The sequence below is a fragment of the Centruroides sculpturatus genome, unplaced genomic scaffold (genome assembly GCF_000671375.1).
Source record: "Centruroides sculpturatus isolate CEXI.00-Female unplaced genomic scaffold, Cexi_2.0 scaffold141, whole genome shotgun sequence".
Taxonomy (NCBI): Eukaryota; Metazoa; Arthropoda; class Arachnida; order Scorpiones; family Buthidae; genus Centruroides; species Centruroides sculpturatus.
The window spans coordinates 29,649-54,846 of record NW_019384430.1 but is presented as its reverse complement, the minus strand read 5'-3'; the positions used below and the strand labels follow the sequence as shown (position 1 = coordinate 54,846).

At 30.5% G+C, this 25,198-nt stretch overlaps 2 protein-coding genes across 2 annotated transcripts in view; one reads left to right on the top strand and one right to left on the bottom strand.

Annotated features, from left to right (window-relative positions):
- Nucleotides 1–12,515, bottom strand: part of LOC111619700 (germinal-center associated nuclear protein-like) — a 30,095-nt gene extending 17,580 nt beyond the window's left edge. The window contains exons 1-3 of the mRNA XM_023361470.1: nucleotides 11,951–12,515; nucleotides 11,705–11,846; nucleotides 5,138–5,837 (exon numbers count right to left, since the gene is read on the bottom strand). Of these exons, the coding sequence (XP_023217238.1) occupies nucleotides 5,138–5,837; nucleotides 11,705–11,728 (724 nt within the window). The 5' untranslated portion in view covers nucleotides 11,729–11,846; nucleotides 11,951–12,515. The remainder of the gene's footprint in view (nucleotides 1–5,137; nucleotides 5,838–11,704; nucleotides 11,847–11,950) is intronic.
- LOC111619693 (high mobility group protein B3-like) overlaps nucleotides 11,766–25,198 on the top strand; it is a gene marked incomplete at its 3' end in the record, with an annotated part of 43,076 nt that continues 29,643 nt past the window's right edge. Inside the window, exon 1 of the mRNA XM_023361463.1 lies at nucleotides 11,766–11,867. Coding sequence (XP_023217231.1) covers nucleotides 11,864–11,867 — 4 coding nt within the window. The remainder of the gene's footprint in view (nucleotides 11,868–25,198) is intronic.

Genomic DNA, 25,198 nt, shown 5'->3' with positions numbered 1-25,198 from the left:
TATTGATATAGATATCATGTATATTGTGAGATCTGCGATTTTTACGTAGTTGTCAGAAAAAAATTTGTAAACAACTCCAATGGAAAAAAAACCATTCTTGGTGAGAATTAGATCAGAGGTCACTGTTTGTTTTCACAATTAGGTGGGAAAGTTGACACTTAGGTGGCAGGAATGCACCATCATCGTCAACAAAAGTCGATCACATGTTAGATTTCCCACAACAATGATATAAAAGCTCGAGCCCCTGGAAGCTCAGGGCAATCCAAAGGAAGTTATACTTGTTAATGTGTGCATTGTGTCTCCATACACTGGATGCAATGACCGAAAGGAAAAGACATCGACATACAACAGACCACAACTTCAAACTTCCATACTTATCATCATACTACAGTTCCTGCACTGACTACGATTTCTACGACCCATTCAATGCATACCATTCATTTCCTCATAGAGGTATTTTTATTTAGAGCTTTGAGAACTCTCTCTCAGAATAGTCGTTAGAGCTGTTAAGAGTTGGCCTTTGTATAGTTAACACATATTTAACCGCATTTAACCTCTATATGATTATCGCTATTGTAATTAGGATTAGTTATTCAATAAATGCTTTGTTATTTTGTTAACCTGTTGCCTGTCATTAAAAAGATGCCTGTTGGCTTACCGATGCACTCCCCACTCGATTTGACCTCCTAAGCCATCCAACAATCCGAGACCGATCTTTGTGGACTGTGCCAGGTAAGTGGTCATTAGGGATCGTCCCAGTGACCTTCGGCTTGTCTCACAATATGAAAAAACTTGCAATATATTAAAATAATTACCAGAAATTTTGGAAATGTTTTATTAATTAACATTTTTATTAGAAAAAACAAATTGTCAGTCTAAAAGTTTTAAAAGATTATTTTGGACAGAAATAGAAGTAAAAAAGTAAATTTGAGTTAAATAAATTTTTACAATAAATGTAGTCTAGAAAGTAAACAATGAGAGAATATAAAACAATTATCTTTACTTGGAAGTGTTAAGAAATCTAATGTACACAACATATTCAAATAACTTGTCAATCATGACTTTTTACCTTGAATTTGATGATTGGTAAAAAATGATCAGATTTGAGATTTTGCAAATGTAATGTTGACTCATCTCTTAAGTACTTTAAGACTATCAGAATATTATCTTACGCTTTAATATATCCTCCAATGAACACAGACTTTAAAATTATATGTGGTGTGTCTAAAAAGTTTGGTGAATGTTAGAATAAACAACTACAACAGAAGATATAGAAATTACTTTTATTAGCCTTCAAAGTACTCTCCAGGGACATAACACACTTTTGAAAACATTTGTAAAACTTCTGAAAACAGTTGGAAAAGTCTTGTTTGAGATCACCTTAAGAACAGTTGTCATACATGCCTGTGTGAGGGGCTAGCTGGGGGTACAAAGTTGATAAAACTTGTGTACCACTTAATCGGCAGCTAATCATGAGATTAGCCCACAGTCGTCTAAAGGATGGCTTTTCTATGAGTGATAAAAGATGTGGAGACTAAACGATTGTAAAATCACAGTCTCCTCTGTCAGGATTCCCAACACCAGTTAAGTAAATTTATAACACGCGCCCTAACTCGCATTTACTTCTAATTATAAATATCTGTGATGTTTGAGTGACAATGTCTGAATAAATCATATGAGGGTTAACAGTTGAGTGAGTGGGAAAATGCAGATCATTTGATACTAATAACAATAAATTTATTATAAACAAATTAAATGGATGATTACAATAAAGTACAAATGATCATTAAAAATACAACTGACATGAGAATGCAAATGAATGAAATTATTAACATTATCTAGGCCTATCCTCATGGAGAGTTTACAATATTTCTAACGATTTATACTACCTTAACAATACTTTTCTTCATTCATAAATGTTAGATACATATAAGGAGGATCTTCTACTTGAACCTGTAATTTCATTGAACATGGTATAGTATGGCCAATTTGAACTGTAAAAATTGCATAACAAATTCTCTTCCAGGAACTGTGCAGAAAAGTGGGAAAATCATCCCCTTATATAGAGACAACGGCCGAATAGACGGCCAAGTCCCATGCATGGCTGCTTATGATTCACTTCAAGTCAGCTGCCAGGAAAGGAAATCAACTTCCTATAACGAAAATATTAGACATCCGTTTTTCGAATAAAATTCTTAAAATTATAAAATATTAATTTTCTATTTAAATTTAAAACGTTATTTTCACAAATAATTCCTTTAAATAGCTGACCCTCAAATCTCAATTCTCACACCTGCATTGCAGAAACATCAAGATTGAGGGAATATGACAGATGATCCAAAACAGTTTCACAATACTGAGCCAGTACTGGGAACATAAGGATCGCATAATATACTGGTATGATGGCACACCAGCATGCAGCAAAATTCACTTTCCAGTCTCTTGGAATTCTTGCTGTACATGCTGCATGTACAGCAAGAAATGTGGTAATCATGGTTTGACTGGCAGGTGCTAATTCCTTATGGATGATTCCATCTTTGTCAAAAAACATTCAACCTGAATGCAGTTCATCTTCTGTTTCCTTACTAAAGCCAAACAATTGCTGAATTAGATTGGACTATATTACTGCTACTATTAATAATTAAATGCTACATAATTTGGCCTACAGGTAAATGTTAGGTGCCATCTCTTATTAAATTTAATAATTATAATTAAATTAATATTTATTAATTAATTATACAGGTATTACTAAAGGATTATGGTAGCATAACTATCTATCTTTAGGCCAAATTATGTAGCGTTTAAATATTAAATAAATACAACCTCACCATAAACTGTAACCGTAATATTTGCTAATCACACCTAAATTCAAAATTTCCAGCAAATAAATGTTAAAAATACACATCAAACGTTTTCGGCCACTAAATTTATCGGCCTTGCTCAGGAAATACAAACTGGAAAAACCATTCTATAAATAGAACATAGCTGCCTTTTAAATTTTAAAAGAACAAAAATGGCTGTGACATATCTTGTATGACATATATTATGAGTCTAGATAGTGTTCCCACGCTGATGATACCAGAATGACATCCATGTTGATGCAGTTTCCACTCATGCTCACCTTGTAGATCTCTACTGCTTCTAAAATTTTTATATTTTGCCTGTCGAAAACCTTGTGTATTAGCTTGGCCTGGTCCCAACAGGGGGAAATCCCTGAACCGCTGGCATACCATGCTAAAGCCGTATTGATGTTACCTTTTAGCAAGTCATATTTGTGATCTTTTAGTTTGGCTTGCAGCGATCTGTACATGGATCCTATGTAAGTTAGTAATCTGTCAAACCTCTTGACATATAGGGGATGCGGTAAATCCCAGGAGCCAAAGCATCTTCAGTGTCATCCTTCGCGTTTGAGAGAAGGCATAAAACGGTGGGTTTCCTTCTATAGGTAAGGAGTACGTTTAAATTATTTGCAATCTTTGTATATATGCAATGTAGTGTCGGATTGTAGTCTAAGATCATCCGATTTGCTTCTGCTTTTTTAACCTTGTTAGATGACTGAGTTAGATATTTGGATGCAAGATTGTCAATAAACGTGCGGCCATATCCGTGATTGTATGCTACTTGTTTGAGATGTTCCAGTTCATTGTTGGTATCAGACAACTGTGTAGAATGGGAGTAAGCTCTGGCCACGAGAGTGCAGAATGCTGATGTTTTATATGACCATGGGTCTGCTGAATTAGAAGGTATGAATAGGGGGGTGGAAGTAGCCTTGTGATAAATTGCTGTGACGAATTTTCTATCAGCTACTTGAATCCTGATGTCTAAGAAATTAATGCTATTACCACTCTCCCGATCCTACTTTAGCGTTAATCTGTAGCTGTTATTATTAAACATTTTTAACACATCCCCAATATTAGGACATTTTCTCCATACAATTAAAATGTCATTGACATATTGGGTGTACAGAAAGATGTTATGCTTGATGTTTTTTAATGATCGCTCCTCCAATTTTAGCACAGTATGCCAGCAATCCAGGGATTTCCCCCTGTTGGGACAAGACCAAGCTAATACACAAGGTTTTCGACAGGCAAAATATAAAAATTTTAGAAGCAGTACGGATCTACAAGGTGAGCATGAGTGAAAACTGCATCCACACGGATGTCATTCCGGTATCATCAGCGTGGAAACACTATCTAAACTCATAATATACGTCATACAAGATACGTCACAGCCATTTTCGTTCTTTTAAAATTTAAAAGGCAGCTACGTTCTATTTATAGAATGGTTTTTCCAGTTTGTATTTCCTGAGGAAGGCCAATAAATTTAGTGGCCGAAAACGTTTGATGTGTATTTTTGACATTTATTTTGTTGGAAATTTTGAATTTAGGTGTGATTTGCAAACATTTAAATATTAATAGTAGCAGTAATATAGCCTGATCTAATTTGGCAATCATTTACTTAATATAACTATCAATCATATGAATGTTTATATTTCTGATTCCTTATCATTGTGATTGTTTAAACCAGTTGTGTACACACTTTTTACTCACTGCATCATTCTTGTATACTTTGGTCAATAATTCATGCATCTCCATTGCTGTTTTCCACAATCTGCAGCAGAACTTCATGTTGGCTGTTCTTCCATTGCTTTTTGATGCCATCTCTCACATAGACTGTGCTCAAATGACTACAATGGAAGTCTACTTGCAGCCACAATTATTACATGCTAGGAGGCACTTCTAGGCATGTCCCTGCATGTCCATGTGCATGCTCAAACTCATTGCATGTGTTGCATTTAAGATATCCTAACATTCACTGAACTTTTTAGACACACTACATAATTTTGTTTTTTAACCAGCAAATCTCATCTCCAAAATTTTAATAGTGATATAGTGTATGAATACCACTAAATCAAATATCCCCCTTTCTCTCTCAGTTTTTTAGTACAATATTATTTCTTATATACTATTTTCTTTATGCCATTCTTAGCGTAATTATCAAGTTTCAATAAACTTTATTACTAATAGAAAAAAAAGTATATTCAATAATGATAAATTATAATAATCAATAACAATATGCCAAAAATATTACACATAATAAAAAATATCAAAATTGAAAAATAAAAAACTAAACTTACTTCTTTTATGCATTTCTACATTAGTTTTTCTTTCTGATGTTTTAACATCAGCTTTCCTTTCTGGTGATTTGACACCAGCCAATGCTCTATTAAATAATCTTCCACCTTGTTTGGAAGACTCAAATTTGACAGGAAAAATTTTATATTTACTTATTGATCGCTTAATATTCTCTCTTAGATAATCGTGTGATTCTTTCACTTCAGGTTTCTCTTCCATTTGCTCTTTTTTACATTGCATCTCCTGTATGGTGGTATTCTTATACTCTCTTACAAAAGAAAAAGTTTCTGGTTTAACTGTACTAATTTCTGTCTTTTGTCCATGGTTTGATGCCAGGACAGATGTGTTCTGTAATTCAGTTTTAGTATCTGTAGCTGTTTCAAAAGCATTCTTATTTAGAGAAAATATATTTGATGTAGTATTAGGTACTGAAAACGATTTAGTTTGCAACTTTAAAGATGGCCAACCAGTATCTTGTGATGTGTTTGATGTATTAAATGTTCCAAACAAAGAACTAGAATTTTTTTTATTTAGTTCATCAGACTGATTGAATTGCAGCATAACTGAACTAGAAAGATTTGTTGATCCTTCTGATGAATTATCCAGAGAATTATCAATCCTATTAAATGTAAATGTTGGCCGAAATGAAAATGTTGGGGTAGTTCTTGGTTGAAAACATATACTATTATTTGAAGTTAACATCTGTAAAAATAAAAAATACATATATACATACATATATATATATTTATAACCATTGATTGTTTTAGTATTAGTACTATATAATTTGCTCTTCATAGCTCATCAATATGCCTTCCTTTTATACACAATATCAAATTAAATTCATTTGTTAAAAAAGTCACTTTCAAGGAGAGGACAGACATTCAAGTCTCTGACTTGAACAAATCTCGGTGAGCATGTAGCCCTAACACAACAGCTCCTCATCCAAATAATAGGTCCTATTTCTCAAGTGTTTCTGAAAAACAGACCTCTGAAAATTGAGAGTTTAGTTATAAGACTTTGGAAGTTTGGTTTCTTCTTGTAACAGAAATAGCTAGTGAATAAGATGCTAAGCATTCAGCTTCCCTGATGTAGGTTTTAACAATTTACAATTTTAACTTTTTTTCATGTGTAACAAAATTATTTTATTATTTTACCCCATCATTAGCATTATTATTACTATTACTCCTCACATTTAAAATTTAAAATCAAAAGATTAAAAAACATGACATCATTAAGTAAAAATAAATTTAAAAACTCACGCCAATGTTTGTATAACTTATGGATACAAATTCACTGAGTTCAGCGTTAATAAAGTTCCTTTAGTATTAACACCCACCCTCGATCTACCCAGGGTGTGGATTGCCTTATATCGGCGCCTAAAAAACGAAACGCGCCTAACATCGTATCGCCAACACGGTAGCATTTCCACGCATGCGCCGCTAGCATCGTAAAATATAAAAATTCAAACATATCAAAAATTATTTGCACGTTCTTAACGGAATTTCCGAATGCCTGTTTGAATTTAAATATTCTGTTCCTTTGGAACATCCTGCATGTTTGTCTTGTTAAATTTTGTTCTTTTCACCTGAAGACGATGATTATACATTCGTCGAAAGTGCTTGTGTTAATACTAAAGGAACTTTATTAACGCTGAACTCAGTGAATTTGTATCCATAAGTTAAACATGACATCATTTACTGTTTAGAAAAAACAAATTTTCTGTAGATTTAATTCTTGTATGTCATTAAATAAATGTTTAAATTCTTCATATTTATTTTCAGATATTTTTGTTCATGGTTATATACTATGTACAACAAATAAATAAGCTTCAGACATTAATGCAGGTGGACCAAAAAAGACAAGTCTGATATGAAAATAGGGTAGCATAGTTGCAGCATTTTTTTTAATTGTTAATGTTATGGACAATTTCCTCATGTGATCATGTTTTTTAAACTTTAGATATAACAATACCACCATTTCTGAAAATGAAGTCTCTATAGATTTAACAATCTACAGAGACTTCATCTTGCTAAACAGGAACAATGATGTCACTTTTTTTAATATCTTGTTTTATAAGCATTAAATGTGAAGAATAATAATAGTAATAATAATGATGTGATATGGTAAAATAAGCTCAATTACATAGGCCTAATGCCAAACATCTTATCTGCTCCGTTATCACTGTTACAAGAAGAAACAAAACTTCCAAAGTCTTATAAACTAAACTCTCAATTTTCAGAGGCCTGTTTTTTCAGAAATGCTTGAGAAGTGAGTACTATTATTTGGACGAGGACGAGTACTATTGTGTTTAAGGCTACATGCTCACCAAGTTTAGTTTGAATCATAGACCTGAATGTCTGGCTTTCTCCTTGTAAGCAAAATACCAAAACACTTTACATCAAACTTTTTCAAGATATTTTCCTCTCATCATCAGATGCTAATATAGAACATAAACTTAAAATAATAACCTATATTTAAAAATTTAAATAATTCTTTTTAAATATATTTCAAATAATCTCATAGGAAAACAATTACAGTTGATTCAGAAATACAGGCACAGTCTCCAATTTTTGGACAAAATACATTCCTAAAAATGTGTGAAAGTCAAATGTCTAAAAATCAAGCACTAAAGTTACATTTTATAAAAAGAATTCCATTCTTAGACAACTAAAAAAAGTTATGAAATATTTTAAGGTGAAAAAGTTGTAATTTAACACTCTGTGCATTGTATTTAAACAATATTCTATCCAATGCATACAATATTATTACAATACACAGAACATTATCTAAAATGTAAAAAAAAAATAGATTAACTAAAAAAACAAATAATAAAATTGCATGAACCTTTTAGATGAAACAATATTGACACCAAGACATTTTTAAAAGGTCATCCCCAGTGTTCTGAAGTGAAGAAAAAATAAAAATAGAACAATTAAAAAAAAAATGTCATTCAAATCTGGACTTAGCTGCACCATGACACTGAGATGAATATAAACAGTGCAACTCACATTAATCAGTTGACCGATGTGCATATGATTAAAACTAGCAAGTACAGGTAGGCCTCCTACAACGCAGTAGATACGTTTCTTGAAAATACCGCATTGTGGGAAATCGCGTTATAGGAGACACCAACTTTATACAAAAACTGGGATTCGGTTCTAAAAAGAGAAAAACTTGGCGTTTGAATGGCGTTTTTTGAATTTTCCAAACCAGCTATTGCTAGCCACGAATTTAACACTGATTTCATCAGCTTACGACTGTCCCATTTGTTTTAAATAATCAAATATTTTTAAGGCTTTGTGTTTAAGTGCAGTTTTACTTAAAGGCACCTGTTTCTTGTTCATATCTTCTACCCATAATATTAGTGCTTGTTCCATTTTTTTCATTATAGGTGCTCTCCGACAAGCAACATTTTTTGCAAGAATAGATGATCCGGATGCAACCAAATTTCTGATCTTTTCTCCCGATTGCTTAATTGACTGAATAGTCGACTCATTTAAATTAAAATGCCTACCAGTTTTGGATTGAATTAAAAATTTCTATCTTTGTTTAAAGAGTTATAAATTTCCTTTTTAATGATGGTTCTTTCTTTTCATTCGGCATTGTTATGGCTAAAATTTTTTTAATCAGTTTTGTGGACAGTAAAAATCGCAAAAAATAACTTCCTTTCACTATATAACTTGTTAAAAATATACACCCAATAGAAGTTTATACTGTATTTTGGACCACTTTTGCAATCTCCACTTATTGAAAGAGTATAAATGATCGAAAATTTAGTGATATATTTGAGTGTTTACGGTAACTGATGCACGTTTGTTTAGAAACAGGTCTTCCCCTGAAACTTTCAAGGGAATAACACACCAACGTCGACAAACAGCTGTTTTCAAACACTTTTAGCTCTGTATACCAAACTGCGACTCATATCACGTGATCCGTTGCAATTTTTCTGTTATGTGAAGATAATTTCTTTCTAATTACCATAAACCGCATTGTAAGAAAATTTCCACATTTTTCCAACCGCGTTGGAGCGAAAACGCGTTGTAGGAAGCCTACCTGTATTTTCATAGCCCCTTCTGGGCTCTTCTTCAGGCTTTCTTTTTATTCAAAACAAGCTGGCAGTTAATATTTGAATATAAATCAAATGGTAATAAAGAAGCCTGAAGAAAAGCCCAGAAGGGGCTATGAAAACACTTGCAAGTTTTAATTGTATGCACACCAGTCAACTGGTTAATGTGAGTCGCACTGTTTACAAATCTGGACAATTGTGTTACAATTTGGATACCATTTCCAATTTTCAAATCAAGAATATTCCAGGAATATTCCTGATTTGAAAATTGGAAATGGTATCTGAATGAACACAATGGTCTAGATTTGAATGTTCTTTTTTTATTTTTTTCTTCTCTTCAGAAAACCACTAAGATGATCTCTGAAAAGTCAAAAGCATTTTGGTGTCAATACTGTTTGACTGAAGTTAAAGATTAGTGCATTGTTATTGTGTTATACCTATGATTAGAAAGCAAGCTAAAAAGAATTTAATTTTTTACAATGACTTTGCTTTTACTGAAACTAAGATTGGCAGAAAACTCCCATTTTTCTTTTATCAGCTGAAAATTTATTAATTAAAGTGTGAATTTGACATATAAAAAATAATTTAAGGATATCAAAGTATTATGTACTAAGAGCAAGTTGTCTGTAAAATATTAAATGTACAAAAGTCATAGACTGTCTCTACTATTAATAATAGTTCTCAGCTTTAGTCAATTTAATTATTGTAAATTTAAATTTTTTCAGTGTTATTACAGTTCTCTTTAATCTAAACCTATTTAATAGCATTTAATAGTAAAGGAAAAAACCATTGAAACACATTTAATACAAAGATTTTTATATTTTAAGTATTGATGTCTTTAATAACTACTGTAAGTCTGATCTGATGAAATTATTAATTAATTACATTCTAATCTTTTCTAATTGTACTAGTAAATTATGTAAAAAAAATCATATTCAATTAATTTTTTATAATAATTTATGTACAATTTTCTGTGACATCATATATATCACATAATAAATCTATTTTAAGTCATAAATATTAATCAAATAATACATTCTTATGAACTTAAAGAATTTGCAATCAAAATAATATATTTACTTTCTATGCACTGTCATAAAACATTGAAAATAGAATTTAATATATACCTATTTTATCATCATTATGACATTCAAATTACATGATTTGTATTGTGAAATAATACTGTCTTAAATCATCAAAAAGTATTAATAAAATTGGAGTTATACCTACTCTATAAAAAACTAATATAGACCATAATATTTAATTCATAATTTAAAACACATACATTTATTTGCAAGATAAGTAAAAGTTATAAATAACGAAGAAAAAGTTTGCAATATAAATTTCCTGTTATTGCATTTGCTAAAATAAAATTTGTTTATAATTTTTGTTATAGTAATTAATTTAAAAAGGAAATTAATATGTAACAATATCATTAAAATTTAAAAAATTTTGTACAGGATATCCTTTTTTTTAAATTTAAAGCATTCCAAAATGTTTATTTCAGTTCAGTTTTGAATTGTTTGTGCAATTTTGATTTATTTTGTGGCTTTACCTCTTGATAATAAAGAAGCCTGAAAGTGCTAAGAGATTAGTATTTTTGTTTTGTTTTGTTCCAATAAAGCAGAGTATAACTAAATATAAGTTTCAGGTTTAAATTTTGTTTATATTTCCTATAGACGGACCCAAGATGTACAAAATTACTGAAGAAGTTATTTTTGGTTGGTAAAATTGCACTTAAGCCCTGTGGCGTGAAGGTCAGTTTTTAACACAATCAGCCTACGACCTATTCTACATGCTTTGCACGCAGACATACACCTCAATGCTTGTCTGTGTGCAAATCTATTGTTTGCACATCAGCGCCCAGATGCGGGTGAGCTCCCACTACATAACTACATAACATCAAGTACTCCACAAACAGTCAAGTGGGCTACACAAAGCTGGCATAGTCATGTGGGCTAAATAATTAAATGCTATAGTTTTGGAAGTACTGCCATTGGGGCTATCTAGATGCAACTTCTACCTTTTGGTTTTACAGTTTAATTATTTTGACTCCAATAAAGCAATATTTTCAGGTTTTATTTGAACTTCTAATACATTGATAAGCATTTCATGTTTCTGTTGAATAATTTTGCTGTGATAAACTAATAATTTTCAAATAATTATATTAACAATTGGCATATATTGAAAGAATCATAAATAAATCTAAAAAATAGAAAAGGTAAACTATATTCATTAAATTATGAAGTTTTCTGACATTAGATTCACTTTAAATACTTTTCAAGTAAATTAACAGCATAAAATATATTAAAATTTACAATTTAAAACTTATGGTAAATGTTTAACTCAAAAAAAAATTATTATTTACATCAAATACACTAAAAATAAGTAAAGAGAATGTATTTAATTAACTAGTTTTATATAATAACGAAGAAACGTGTCAAAGAAGTTATATTAAAATTCGATTTATTAATCACAACGTGAAAATAATGATATTGTTTACCTTTTTAAAATTTTCATCCGCCATATTTTAATAACCTCGTCCCGGCCCCGATGTTATCAAGTGGGAAAACACACGAGACGAACTGACGTCGAGGATTCTGTCAAAGCGTTCTTTTTGATGATGCCATTGTCAAAAATTATATCTTTTTAATAAACAAGAATGGGTAAGTATAACTATTAAACTTTAACTTTTTTTTTAAATCATTCGTAACATAATGAATTGACACGATGACAAATACGTAATTACTTTCGTAACGATTACGTTATTTTTACGTCAAACCTTGACGATCGTTTGGTTTTCAAAGGCATTTCTCTTTCCCGCCACCTGGTAACCTGCTGAGAATGTTTTTCAAATGTAAATTAATCCTTTAGATCAATACATTTTGTTAATAATGGATTATTTAAAAAATATTATATATATTAATTTCGTAAAAATTAATTTAATTAACATTATGTTATAATTATATTTTTTGAAAACGCGTTAATAGAACGTCACACTAAAAGTGACAAATGATCTCCATGTTTCCAAACAATAGCGTTGACAGTAGATATCACAGATATCTATTCTTCGTACCGACCAATCGGATACGTTGTTATGAATGTTACGTTGCTAAACGTACCAATTAGCGAACGGATATCATGACGTTGTTGTCATTAGGTTTATCGTAATGCGGTGTTATATTTTATATTTATAATTTTTAATGTATTTATTTATTATAAAATAATATATGTTTACCCGTTTTACGATTACATTTGTTATTTTTTATGTATAAAACGAAATATTCGTAATGGAAAAATACTTGGATGAAAAAAAATAAAAAGAGGATGCTGATTGGTTAATAATTTGCCATTTTTCTAAATGAAAATGAAAATTATTTTCAGTGTTAAATCATAAATTTTTTATTGTTTTCAAAATGCAATTAATGATTTATATACCTTAAATTGCATATTATTAATTTACATGTATTGACACATTAGCATCACTATATTTAAAAAAAAAATCCAAAAATAATGATATAATGCTATTTATTTCATTTGTTTTTAAAACAACACCTTCAGGATATTGAAATAATCAAACTGAAATATTTGGATTTTATATCATTTGAATATTTTGTTTTGATAATTTCAAAACTCTAACCCTTAATTCACAAGGTTAGTGTTGAATACAATGCTTCATATTTTGCAACAGTCTTACTTCACCACTTAATGCTTGCCGAGAAAAGATGCTTATTAAACAATTTTTCTCAGCAAGTATTAGATGATGATGTAAGATTGTTGTATCTCTGCTGAGTGCACTGTTTGTGCTGCATATTTTATTGTTTGCATATTTGTGAATGCAATATATATGCCCTCCTACTTTTTTAGTACTTCAAGAGTCATGCATCTTGTTTTATCATACCCAAAGAGATCAGAAATGAAATTCTTAGACATGAAGAGTCTAATGAAGATGGAAAGTGACTGTATTTCATTGACTGTACTGTTTCTTTGCATCACAGATGGATGTTTTTATATGTGATTATTTTTCGTTTTTAATGTGCTAAAACTATGATGTAAATTATATTTGTTAACTTTTATTTTTGATGTTGATGCTGTTGGGAAATAACATGGCATTTTTAAGTGATGAAATTTGTTCTGTAATCTTTTTTGGGAAATCTGTTTTTCTATGATTCTGGTTAAAGTTTTAAAAAATTTTTGTTGAATTTGAATACACTTTCTTAACCTTATTCTTCCAAAACATACACATTAACAGCCAAAAAGTAAAAATGTAAAAAAGCAGCCAAGTATCACAAGTTATTAACACCTAAATAGGGACCAGTTTCCCATAAAACTCCTCCCAGAAGGCATCCCTCCTTGGCAGATCACCCACATGTCATGTTGTAACCAAATAAACCAAACTATAATAATTTATCTATAAACTTGCTATTTACAAGGACATATTTCCCACAAAGTTATAGGCAATCTAATTATGTTCTTAAAATGGGTTTTACCACATATATTTTTGAAATTTCTGATTAATAATGCTGGGTGTAACAATTACTGCAAAGGTACTTTATAAATCTGAGCGAACAGGACTTAACAAGCTAGTTATTTATATAATTCTATAATTTATTTGTTGTCTTAACAGAGTTTTATTTCCTATTTCTCCTGTTTTAAGATTTTCTTTTCTTGTGATGAATTGCATACATTCATTCATTGGCCTTCCAGGAGGAGTTTTATGGGAAACTGGTCCCTATTTAGGTGTTAATAGAGAGGTTGAGGCGCACGTTTTAAACNGCAGGTATGAGAATGTTTATAATTTGAATATAAAAATTCTGTGCAAATACTGATCCAGGAACTTCACATTTAATTTCAAAACAGTCTATAATGACTCTACAACTGAGATTTTTTTTTAAAACACTGAGGCATTACTTCATTTATTACATTCCTAGATGGCCATTTGATCCAACCTTGCAACCTTTGATATAGAAAATATAGAAGGCTATAGCATATTCATGAAGCTGTTTCTTGAAATCCAAATAAAGTTAATGTGACTGCAAAACTGAAGTCTAATTTTAGTCTCATTAAAAACATCACAAGCTTATCTTTCTTTTTTATCTATACTTTTCCTGGATTTCTATCAAAATTTTTGTAAATTTATCAATGAAAGTAGGAGAGATAGTACATTAAGAGAAACTTCAGACATATCCCAAAAAAAATTATAAAATTCGATGGAGTCAGAAATTTTCTCTTCTATTTCCTTCTTACATAAATGTAAAAATATGAAAAAAATTTAATATTTTTCTTTCTCTTCTGACTTTTGGATAATATATAACTTCAATTTTTAAAAAATTTCAAGCCAATAATGATTATAAAATTTCCAAAAAAGAGTTAAAAAGGTATAAAAAAGGAAATAATTTGCAGAGAAAAAACAAACATATCCAGACATATCCTTGCAAGTTTTCTCTGCATTAATTGCTATATTCTACTGTAACCTAAAAAACATACAACTTCTTGTGTTTGGACCACTCTGTACAGATTTCACTCCTGAAATATAAGCTTGGGTTCTTCATTCAAAAAATGTTCATGTATAAAAAAGAAAGTTTTTGTGGAAGTCTGCACTTCTCTGTAAAAAGCAACCAAGTAATAAATAAGTACATACAGTCGACCCCCCCTATAACGCGGTAGATACATTCCACTTTATAAGAATTTCGCGTTGTATTTCGTCTTTTGATTCGTTCATGGTTACAAGAAATCACCACATAGAGTCTCTCAATGCTCCGTAAATATAACAAACACATAAATAAATAACACAAAATAAATTGTAGCTACGTGTCGATTCTGTATGACACGTCCGAACGTGTAAGCTGAACAATAGTGTGGGGGAGTGAGTAATCAAGGGTTGTGTTGCGCTCAAACAAAAGACGAATCAACGAGATTTGAAAATCGCGTAAGTCGAGGTATTACTGTACATTGTTTTATGCCTCAACCTCTCTAATAACTTGAAGAAAACCCAGAAAACTCCATGTGGTCAGCTCAGTGATGCACAAAATCCATAACCAACTACCAGTGTAACAGTTTAGATTCCACATAATTGAAGTGCTATGTGCTACTCTTCAAAATAATAATATAGCAAGTCTACTTCATGCTATATCATTGTTACAGTAATTAAATGAATATAATATATATCAATTAATTTAATTTGCTGGATTTACATGTAGCACCATCTATTGGTAATTATAAACTAAATACAGTATAATTTATAGAAAAAAGGATATAATTTTTAAAAAAATAATAAATCCAATAAATATTTTGAGGTGGTATGTATGATGTTATCTAAGTTAGTAGTATATTAATGGAACTGCCGCATTTCGTAGGAATTGATTGAATGGCCTAAGGGTGCATAGTGAATAAACAAATATTCTCATTTATTGTTTTTAAAATTAATAAGCTTAAAAATCTGCCTTATTGGATTTCACTAATTTACAATGAGAATTAATTTCTTATGTGCTTTCAGGCAACCAAATTCATTATCAGAAGATACAATGGGCTTGATTGTCTGAAAGTGCTGATGAAACTTATTCGCAACATAAGTTAAAATCTGTACAATGAAAGAGTAGACATGATTCCGCTTGAACTGGAATGATCTATGTCAGAGGAAAGGGGTGGTAGAAAATGTGATTAACATGTGAGTAACATTAGAATTAAGAGTAAATAATAAGATCAATAAAAATGGTATAAAAACATTTTGGAAATATTTAAAAAAAATGGTGAGAGATTAGATCCATATCTCAACTCCCAAGGAAGTAGCCACATGGCTCCTTTCATCTGACTTAGACCCTTCCATCTCAGGTGGACTCATATCTATTCTTTCACTTCTAGGACTATAGTGAACTCCAATACACTTTTTTCCTAAATCAGACTGTGCTGTGGTGAAGTCACCTTCTTGTGGTGGAAATTTGAAAAATGTAATACAGTAATACCCTGAACTTATGCTATAGGTGGGACCGAGTGATAACCGTGTAAGTCAAATTCGCATAAGCTGGGGTATAATTTCGCAATTTGTGTAAAATCCAAGTCGGATGTATGTAAGCTATTGTTGTATCTCTGCTGAGTGCACTGTTTGTGCTGCATATTTTATTGTTTGCATATTTGTGAATGCAATATATATGCCCTCCTACTTTTTTAGTACTTCAAGAGTCATGCATCTTGTTTNGACACGTCCGAACGTGTAAGCTGAACAATAGTGTGGGGGAGTGAGTAATCAAGGGTTGTGTTGCGCTCAAACAAAAGACGAATCAACGAGATTTGAAAATCGCGTAAGTCGAGGTATTACTGTACATTGTTTTAAGAATTAATTTTATTCCTGTCAATTTTGAGATTGATTTTTTTTTATAGGAAATCCATTAGAGCAGGAAAAAAATTAAAAGAAGGCCATTTTCATAATATTACTCAAAACATTCAACAATATACAGTTTTGTAAATCTATTTCACAAATGCACATACATAAATCTAGCTATCAAATTTCATTATAAGTAAGCTGCTCAAAGGAAAGTTAATTATGTACATTTACATCTCTTTTATAATTTTTTAAATCTATGTTTTATTTTAAAAATAAAATTTTAATACAAAAAGTTTTTAATCTCTTTAATGCTTATTACAAAAGAAAAGGTACTGTACATGCAAGATTTGATGTTACCAACACAGGACATAAGAGAACTCATAAAAGAATCAACATAAACATGTTAAGAATAATGAAAAGAATAATATCAATTATTACAAAAAATCTTTAAAAAGATTCTTCTAAAACAATACATACAAATGTGTCTTCATTCCAATCCAGTCCTTTCAAATGCACATTTGAGATTTTTTGTAATAATTGATTCATCCTGCAATATGTTTTTATCAAATAATAAACATGTTTATGCTTGGGAAAACCAGCAGCTTTAAAAAAGGAATATAAACAAGCAACAAGGCTCAACCAGATTTTTGGAATAACAACAAGATATGGGAAAACAAACCAACTCATATTCCCAACTGATTCAAATATACTAATTGAGGAATTTTAAGATATCTGCCCAATGAAGATTGCATTAGCAGCTGAACATTCAGATTTTACACCCCAGAATAGGCATGGTTATTTGAACACTTTTAACTATTATTCTGAATGCAATATTAAGCAATGGGGAGTTTAAACATTTTATATTTATTCAGTTACAGAAGTGCATTGCAACTAACATTATTACAATTTATCAAGTCAGATTTGAAATGAAAAAACTTGATATGAAAAAAAAATATAAACATAGTATAAACATAAAATCAGTATAGAAAAATGCAAATATGTATTTTAACAATACAACAATTTCAATGTTAAGATTGGTTTAAACTCAGAAATATAAGAATATCTGCTAGTTTAATTCCACATATTGTAAAGAGAAGGAAATTGAAGAGTTTTCAGTGCTGGCTAAAAATTATACTCATAAGATGCATTCAAAAATAAACATACAGAATGGGGATTAAAAAATGAACCAAAAACTTTTGAATTGAAAAAATTGAATTTATTTTAAAAGTTTAAAAAATTTTTTTAAAGTAAATTCAATTTTGAAATTCTAAAATGTGGACTGTGCAATGGCCAAGAAATGCCATGGCTATGCTGTTCTTCAGATGGCATTACTGTATTAGAAACAATGTTGGAATCAGGGTTTGTTGGAAATAAAATGTCCATCAAAAATTAGGAATGCTTTCGTAATTAATGAAGTAGGACAAATAAAAAAAACTATATAACTATGAATAATGACAAATAAGTACGTATCTCTTGAATTTTAATAAAACTTACTTTTTTATTTACACAGAGAAAGATGATCTGATCATTGAGGTAGAAAAAAGATTTTGAATTCCTTAACAATCTTATTCCAAAATTAGAATTGCTTTACTTTAAGGTTTTATATAAAACTTATACTTTAATGATTAAAATAAATCTTGATTTTTCTTTTTAGTTGCTACTTGCTCTTAGTTCAATTTTTTAATTACAATAAAAGCCTGCTGTAGGTGAGGGCTTGTCACGTCCACAGAGCCGGCCCTACCATAGGGCGAATGGAGCAGCCGCTCCAGGCGCTAAGTCCTATCGGGTGCCTCAGTGGTAAAGAAAATTAAAGGGTATAAATTAGGGGCAACCAAGGGGGGCGCCATAATAGGATCTTGCTCCATCCTAAAACTTGCCTCGGGCCGGCACTGCACGTCCATATGGTTGGAGTCCTCAATTACAACAGACCTTTATTGCAATTATGAAGAAAATAATTTTTCATTGATCATAAAGTTTTATGAAGTTATAATTGGAGGCTGTAAATTTGCTATAACAACAAATGTAAACAATTTTATCTAAATCCTTTATGATTTCTGTAAGAACTTTTCTGTTCAGTATGTCATATAGTCTGACTCTCTGAATCATCCTTTCAACATAAATACAAATTGAAGTAATTTTAATACTTTCATTCATCTCATTCTCACTGAACTGAGTATCATTTGAGAAAAATGGTAGCATTACAAGTTCAGTTGCTGAGTTTGAACACACAGTTTTAATTCATGGGAAGCCTTTTTCTGCCATTACTAAGTCACTAGGCTTCAAATGATTATGCCACAATCCATTGTTATACTTCTATCAGAGGATCATCCTCCATAATCACAAGACACAAATATCAAGCACCTGGAGATATTCCAACTAAATACTTGCAGGTATGAGAATGTTTATAATTTGAATATAAAAATTCTGTGCAAATACTGATCCAGGAACTTCACATTTAATTTCAAAACAGTCTATAATGACTCTACAACTGAGATTTTTTTTTAAAACACTGAGGCATTACTTCATTTATTACATTCCTAGATGGCCATTTGATCCAACCTTGCAACCTTTGATATAGAAAATATAGAAGGCTATAGCATATTCATGAAGCTGTTTCTTGAAATCCAAATAAAGTTAATGTGACTGCAAAACTGAAGTCTAATTTTAGTCTCATTAAAAACATCACAAGCTTATCTTTCTTTTTTATCTATACTTTTCCTGGATTTCTATCAAAATTTTTGTAAATTTATCAATGAAAGTAGGAGAGATAGTACATTAAGAGAAACTCCAGACATATCCCAAAAAAAATTATAAAATTCGATGGAGTCAGAAATTTTCTCTTCTATTTCCTTCTTACATAAATGTAAAAATATGAAAAAAATTTAATATTTTTCTTTCTCTTCTGACTTTTGGATAATATATAACTTCAATTTTTAAAAAATTTCAAGCCAATAATGATTATAAAATTTCCAAAAAAGAGTTAAAAAGGTATAAAAAAGGAAATAATTTGCAGAGAAAAAACAAACATATCCAGACATATCCTTGCAAGTTTTCTCTGCATTAATTGCTATATTCTACTGTAACCTAAAAAACATACAACTTCTTGTGTTTGGACCACTCTGTACAGATTTCACTCCTGAAATATAAGCTTGGGTTCTTCATTCAAAAAATGTTCATGTATAAAAAAGAAAGTTTTTGTGGAAGTCTGCACTTCTCTGTAAAAAGCAACCAAGTAATAAATAAGTACATACAGTCGACCCCCCCTATAACGTGGTAGATACATTCCACTTTATAAGAATTTCGCGTTGTAGGAATCCTTAAATACATGAGCTAATCACAGCCCGGACGTGTGCAGTATACGGACTACGGCTGTTTGAAAGGTTTTCTTCCATAAAATTAATTGATTCTAGACTAATTTGACTCAACATTTCCAAAACACGTATATTTTTTTGGGAATAATCTGTATAAACTATGCTATAAACAAAAAATTGTAGGATTTCTTACTGAGTGTGCACTGTTTGACGACGCCATTGCTTAAGCTTGTTTTTGTCACGGAGCAGCGCATCGAACAGCGGGTGTGTTTTCTAAGTTATTTTTCTGTGAAAAATTTGCTGAACTTTGGAGATATCATTAATAGAAATAATTTTTATGGCCGTTGAATAAGAAATGTTTTTTTCACAAGAAATGTATAAAATTACAGTACTGTATTAGACTTACAGTATTTAATTTATATACTGTACGGATGTTAGTAAACTCAACTTACCCGCCTAAACTCTCCATAGCATGTAAGTAGTTCGGCTGCTCATCCACTATTGATCCAGATTCGACCAATCCTGTCGTGACACAAGTCGGCGATGACGTTTTATTGCATTTTACGAGTCTCTTTTAGCATCTTTATACAAATATGGTCGCAATTTTTTTGCCGTGATATATGAATCCGCATTATAGGGGGTCGACTGTATTCTCTTTATCTTGAACTGAAATAAATAATTGAATTAAAAAAGACACGAGGATGAGATTTAGTTACTTATATTTACAATATTTGTTTAAAAAATTTACAGCATAGAATAATAGGTTTAAGATAGAAATAATTTTACATCAACTGATATAGACAAAGGCATATCATTTTCCTCATATAACATCACTGTTTCACTTAATTTTTCTTCTGATACATCAAGCAAAGAATTTTCCTCATAAGAAAATTTTTTGTCATACAATCTTGCACAATTTTCTCAACAAGTCTTTGTTATTCCTGCCATTTTTGTCTTCTTGATGCTCTGCATTAAAAGTAAAGAGAAATTATTAACATTAAATTAAAAAATAATTAACTTATATCAATAAACAAATGCATCTTTATTTTATTTGTAAACTTAAGAAACTATTTTTTTTCATTTCTTCTTTCATTATGTTATTAAAAATATTTTATTGACAACAATAAGGAAACAATATCTGTAGATGTTTTTACCAATTTATCTGTCAAGAGAATTCTTTGAAAACTTTTCCTATACAGTATACACCTCAGGAAATATAATAGGAACATATGCAGAACTGTCTGGATGATAAACCTAACAATCACCTTCAAAGTGAAAACAGTTGAATATTTTGTGGCTTGGTTGAGCCTTGTTTTTCTTTTTGTTTCTCTTTTTTCCATCATTTTTATTTCGTAAACTTCACTTCTGGCTTTTGTTCTCTTGACCTCACTGTGATTGGTTGACCCAATGGTCTGGTGGGTCTCTAGGGAAAGGGATGTAGTATTGGTCAAAGGGGGACTAGTATGAAAGGATAACAAGAGGAAAGCAGAGAAAATTGTTACTTTTTGGAGAGAAGAGCTGGGAAGGAGAGGACCTATATGCCAGCAAGTAGCGGAAAGAAGACCCCTCCGAAATAACGAACTCGAGGTTTATTTTGCATCATCACCTTTTGATCCTTTTCTTGTTTTTTTCTGTCTAAACCTAAGTGTTTTAATTCTTATCTCAACCCCATCTTGATCTAGTGTCCTTTATTTTGTAAAATTAGTTAAGCTAGACTTAAATTAGATTGTCCTTTGTTTGTCAGCATGTGGGAATCAATCAGCAGTATTGTCAAGGTTGGTCCCAAGTATTTTTGTATTTCCCTAGTTTGTAAGTTTTGTACATTTGTTTCTTTGGAAACTATTGCGTTTAATTGTAAATAATAAACTTTTAATTTATCAACGCCAAGCAATTCTTCAGACTCAGTCATTTGCTCTCGGCTACAATTTATTTGACTTAAATAGAGTTCCATCAGGACTGAAAATTTTCACATATTTAATTATTTCATGGCTACTTAACAGCTCTTTAAAGTATTACTTTATCCTCTGTATAGCATTAATCCATGCCTTTCTTCTAGCTGGGTCTTTTTTTCATTCAGAAAAGAATAAAAAACAACTCCTGTGATATTACTGTACAAATCATTACATCCTAACACGATACAAATATTTTGTTTCTTCATTTTAGAAGAAAAATTTATTGAATTTGCCATATTAGCTCAGTTGTAACTCTTGTTTGTAACTACAAAGTTCACTGTATTACCACAATTTGGTCACTATTGGTAGCACAAAACTTATAGATAAGGGGACTATAATAGGGTGGCCATCCATCCCCAATTTCTGGGACGGTCCCTGTTTTTGACCCTCTGTCCCCAGTTTTGTCCCTGGAAAGGAGTCTTGTCCCCATTTTATCATTTCCTTATGGTTACTATAATATTGTCAGTGTCACAGTTTTTCCACCATAGGACATGTCTAATGTCTTCAGCATTTCTAGTTAATTTTTTAAATGAAGTAACCAAGTTTTTGAGGAAATGCCAAAAAGGAACCAAATTTTAAAATAAGAACAAAAAATATAGCTAAAAAAATGCCAAAAGTAAATGGCTATAACCTTATTGGAGGAGAGCTGCTTGATTGAAGCAAATGTACTCAGTCAAAATTTAAATATTTAGGTCTCAGTCATGCATAAGTCCAGTACCCATTTGACAATACTTAAGCCTATACATGTAAGCTGCTACTGTGTACCCTAAAAAGAGACAATTGACATGTGTCCCTGGATTTGCCAAAAAAATTTGGTCACTCTATCTATAAGCAAATTTTCAAGTCTGTTAATTACAAAGTTATAAATACACAAGTTTTTTTTTTACAGATAATTGTTAACAAAAATAAAAGATGTTTTTATTAATGTTAGACTACTGTAAGTATAACTTCTTCATAAGATTTATATTGATTTAACTTATGGATGAAATTAGAGAGATTGAATCAGTTTCTCTAATTTCATCTGCAATTTAAATCAGTATAATAAGTTCTATTAATAGATTATAGTCACAATAGACTAACATTAATAAAATAATATTTAAAGGACTAGAAGCATTAATTAATTAAAAATAAAAGTTCTTGATAACAATATTTCTTAACGATTTTTTTTACTATTGTAGATCAATTGAAATTGATGTAGGCTAGTATGCTATTCATGCCAAGTGATATTAATCGGTAATTAAAACTCACTGTGTTTAGCTCGAGTGAATGGAAAACGATTAATAATGCTAAACACAGTGAGTTTTAATTACCAATCAATTGAAATTGTTATGTTTGATTGAAAGATAATCATTTATCATATATATTTTTTTCTTTAATTTGATTCAATATTGTTTAGGATTTAGAATGCAGATATAATTCCTATAATTTGAAACTAAATTAATTAAAATAAACAATTTTTCTAATAAAAATGATGAAGAATGATGGAGAATGATTATAATTGTTTAAAAAATTTTAGACATATACTATGATTAAAACAAATGATTCAATTGATGTATTATATTTAAATGAAAAGTAACAAGATGTTTTTATAAATGACAATACCAGAAATATTATCTAAATGTGTAGTGCTAAGGTGACCAAACGTCCTCCTTTTGTAAGTTTTGTCCTCCCTCAAAAAGTGTCCTCCTACACGTCCTCCTTTTTGATATTTGAAGACTAATCTGTAAATTTCCATATTCGATTGATGTCGAGCCAATCCATTGTGTGTGATGTGATGTGATGTGTTTGTATTTGACATGAGGATTCATCAAGGCTCAGTACAGTGCGGCACGACACAATTATGAGAAGCATGTGCTCTGCACTTGAGACCTTGAAAAAGAGAGCGCTGCACACAAGGGACTTTGTTTACTTCTTATCAAAATATGACATGGCACATACACATGCATTAGAGATTATTATAGTGTATCATTGTTGCAATGAATAAAATGTTTCTTTTATTTACAATATTTTTTCTTTCAATTTATTTGTGTCCTCCTTTTCATTGTAAAAAAGTTGGTCACCTTACTAGTGCTAATTATTTAATGGAAACTTAATCCACTTTGGATTAATTTGGATTCAATCTAGTAAAAACATTTTTCTTACATACATAAAAAATAATTTTACTATAAAAATGAATGTAACTGTGATATTTATCTGATATAGTTTAAAGGTTAAAAAAGAAAAAAATACTAAAAGATGTTCAAAATGGAAACCTAGTAAAACAGAAAAAGTTTTGTACTCTTCAGCTTTGGTTTATACAGATTTTACTATACTTGTCTATGGGTATTGCCGTAAACTTGTAAAGAATAAAGAACATTTAATGAAACATGTTTAAACTGAATTACACAAGAGCACAACATTGATAACAAACCATAATAAAACAAATGTTAAACTGAATAAAAAAATAGAAGTAACTGGATATATAATAACATAGAAAACAAAGGATTCTATACTCTGTTGTTTTAAATTTAGTTTGTTTTTTGTTAAAAAAATTTTATAAATTTAATATTTGTGTAATTTGTGAGATTATTGAAGAAAATCTAAAATATTTTTGTTTTGACCACTAAATATTTCAAAAATAATATGATATAGCTTAGAAACAAAAAAATAAATTATAATAAGTATGATTGTGATAAATCTACATTTAGAGGAGTCCATTTGCACTTTGGAAAGTTGAAACCTAAAGACCTAAAAACTGAATTAGAATCTGAAATATGTTAGATGATACATCAATGTTTCTTGCTAAGAAGAATCTCATAAAAAGAATTGACACTAAAGAATTTACTCAATAGATTTAAAAGAGAGCGGTCAAGAGAAGGAAAGTTGGAAAAGGCCAGAGAAGAATTAGATTTATCTCGAGGAAAAAGGAAAAAATAGAAAGAAAGATTAAACGTAGAAAATGGTAAAACAAAAAAATAAATAAAATTTACACTAGAAATATTTGTTCTTATATAACTTTTATGCTAAGTAATGAAGGTTTTCGTTCTTAAGACAACATGTACCCGCAAAAACTACACATCGCACATGAATGCTGTTTGTATGTGGTGGTAGCCCCAAGTCTCCATTCGTGCACTATGGTGGTTGCTTCTCGATAACTATAAGAGTGCAGGAGATATGGGGCTGAAAGTGGTTGAAAGTGGTTTTCTATTTCGAATGTTATGTTTGAATTTGTTTGAATTTAATTCAAACAATATTCAAATTAAATTTGAACATAAAATTCGAATATTGGTTCGATTATAGAATGATTGTAAACATTCCAGAAACGTTGAAAATAGTTCATTTGACTGGATGTAAAAATTCTCTAATTAGTCTGGAAACGGGGGACCTAATTCTTGCATTCTGTGAAAACGGGGGACCTAATTCTTGCATTCTGT